The 2197-nt window shown below is 62.2% G+C and overlaps 1 protein-coding gene across 1 annotated transcript in view; it reads right to left on the bottom strand.

The window, feature by feature from the left end:
* WDR46 (WD repeat domain 46) overlaps positions 1 to 2197 on the bottom strand; it is a 20963-nt gene that overhangs the window by 15589 nt on the left and 3177 nt on the right. The window contains exons 3-4 of the mRNA XM_015417433.1: positions 2140 to 2193; positions 1923 to 2035 (exon numbers count right to left, since the gene is read on the bottom strand). Of these exons, the coding sequence (XP_015272919.1) occupies positions 1923 to 2035; positions 2140 to 2193 (167 nt within the window). The remainder of the gene's footprint in view (positions 1 to 1922; positions 2036 to 2139; positions 2194 to 2197) is intronic.

Below are 2197 nucleotides of genomic sequence, written 5' to 3'. Positions count from 1 at the left end.
CACCCCACCCCTTTGGAAGGAGAAAGTTCCTCCTCCTCACAGCTGGGATTGCAAAAAAGAAATGACCCCCCAAACTGGATCGATCCCCCCCCACCACCACCCCGGTACCCTTCCTGCAGCACCTCTCTGGTGGAGGCTCCAGCCTCCGAGACGAAACCGGTGGCCCCAGGGAACTCCAGTGGTTCTCTGCCATTCCACGCCCGGAAAGGGGTCAGAGGGTAAAGTTTGGTGTCGGGGTTAAGTAGGCGGACTCTAACCTGGGAGAACCGGGTTTGATGCCCCACGCCCCCCCTGCAGCTGCTGGTGTGACCTTGGGTCAGTCACAAGTTCTCTCAGAGCTGTTCTCTCAAGGGCAGTCCTCCCACCCCCACCTCCCGCGGGGTTTTTTTGTGGGGGGGGGGGGGGAGGAGATTGTAAACCGCTCTGAAACTCCGAGTGAAGGGCAAGCGATATAAACCCAATCTCCTCCTCCTCCTCTTCAAAGGTCAGCAGCATCCCCAGAACCACGCTGGACCCAGGCAGGCCTTTCAGGGGCCAACCCCTCCCCAAGAAACCAGCCCCCACAGAAACCAGCAAAGGGGGCTTCGGGGGCAGCAGCTGCCATGACAGGCCGGGGGAGTCTGGAGGCCTCGGAGCGAGCCGGAAAAGCCGGATGGGGCCGTCTCAGACCCCCACGACGGCTCGGAGGATCTGCCGGCACCCCCCAGGGAGGAGGCTTCGGGGATCTGCGTGGCTCCCCCTCCCCCAGAGGAGAGTCGGTTACACGGGGCACGCGAATGCCCCAAAAGAGCCCTGCCTCTGTCTGCAGTCTGGGTAGAGAGAGGCTCACGGCGATCCCTCAGCTGGTGGCCCACAAATCATGCCCGCGTGGCTCACTCGCCAGTCTCTGCTTTCGGTAGCCACCATCGCCCTCCCTTCCTGGCAGGGAATCTTTGGCCCGACAGACACGGCAGGAGGCCCCAGCGAGACGGGATCCTGCGTCTCTCTTGCCAGGCCTGGGCCCCCGCTGGAGGGAGGGAGGGAGACAGGCTGGGGCGTGCCCTCGCCGGGAGTGTGTGTGTGGGGGTGGTCCTCCTCTTAAGCCGAGTGGGGCTCGGGGCCTCCTGCCAGAAGGGCTGATCCCAGAAGAGGAGGAGGAGTTCGCTTTATACCCCGCTCTTCACTAACCGAAGGACTCTCGGGGTGGCTTACAATCGCCTTCCCGCCCTCCCCCCGGTGAGCAGTGTTCCCTCTAAGCTGAGTCAGTGTGAGCTAGCTCACAGTCTTTTAGCCTCCGGCTCACACATTTGTGCCCTGGCTCAGGAAGGGCTGGCTCCAGAGCAAACTAGTTTAGGCTGCAGCCCAATCACTCGCTCACAACTTAAACGCCGGTCGCTCACAAAGCAGAATTTTTGCTCACAAGACTCTGCAGCCTAGAGGGAGCACTACCGGTGAGCAGTGTTCCCTCTCAGCTGAGTGAGTGTGAGCCAGCTCACAGTTTCTCAGCCTCCGGCTCACACATATCCATCTGAGCTCAGGAAGGAGGGCTCCAGAGCCAACTCATTCCTGCAGCAGCCCAATCACTCACGTGCAACTTTAATGCCAAACAGCTCACAAAGCAGAATTTCTGCTCACAAGGCTCCGCCGCTTAGCGGGAGGCATTGCCTGTGAGGGAGGCGGGGCTGAGAGAGCTCTGTGACCGGCCCTAGGTCACCCAGCTGGCTGCATGTGGAGGAGGAGTGGGGAATCAAACCCGGTTCTCTCCAGACCAGAGTCCTTGCCAGTCTTAACAACTATGATACCAAACCGGCCTTCAGAGGGGGAAGCTTGCTCGGAGATGAGTGTCCCAGGGGCCACGAGTCACGCCGGGGCAAACAGAGCCAAAGCGCTGAGGGTGGGGGTGCACTCCACGGGGTGTGTGTGCGTGTGTGTGGGGGGATTACCCAGGGTCCTCCAGGAGCAGCAGGTCCATCCGTGCGGCTTGCTTCGCTGCCACCTCGGCCTTCTCCTCCTGCAGGGCCAGCTGGTGCCGGAGCACCTTGTTGGACGCCTTCCCCTGCAGAGAACGTGGGCGGGGGGGGCACAGAGCAGGGTCAGAGGCGGCCCCCGCAAAAGCCTTGCTGGGGGGGCAGGGGTGGGAGGGAGCAGCATTTCCCCCACCTTCAGCTTGGCCCCTCGCTGGAACTTCTGCAGGCGCTCGCGGGGGACGACAGATGCC

The sequence above is a fragment of the Gekko japonicus genome, unplaced genomic scaffold, assembly GCF_001447785.1.
Source record: "Gekko japonicus isolate JY-2015 unplaced genomic scaffold, Gekko_japonicus_V1.1 scaffold2685, whole genome shotgun sequence".
NCBI lineage: Eukaryota > Metazoa > Chordata > Lepidosauria > Squamata > Gekkonidae > Gekko > Gekko japonicus.
This window is presented reverse-complemented; position numbering and strand designations above follow the sequence as displayed.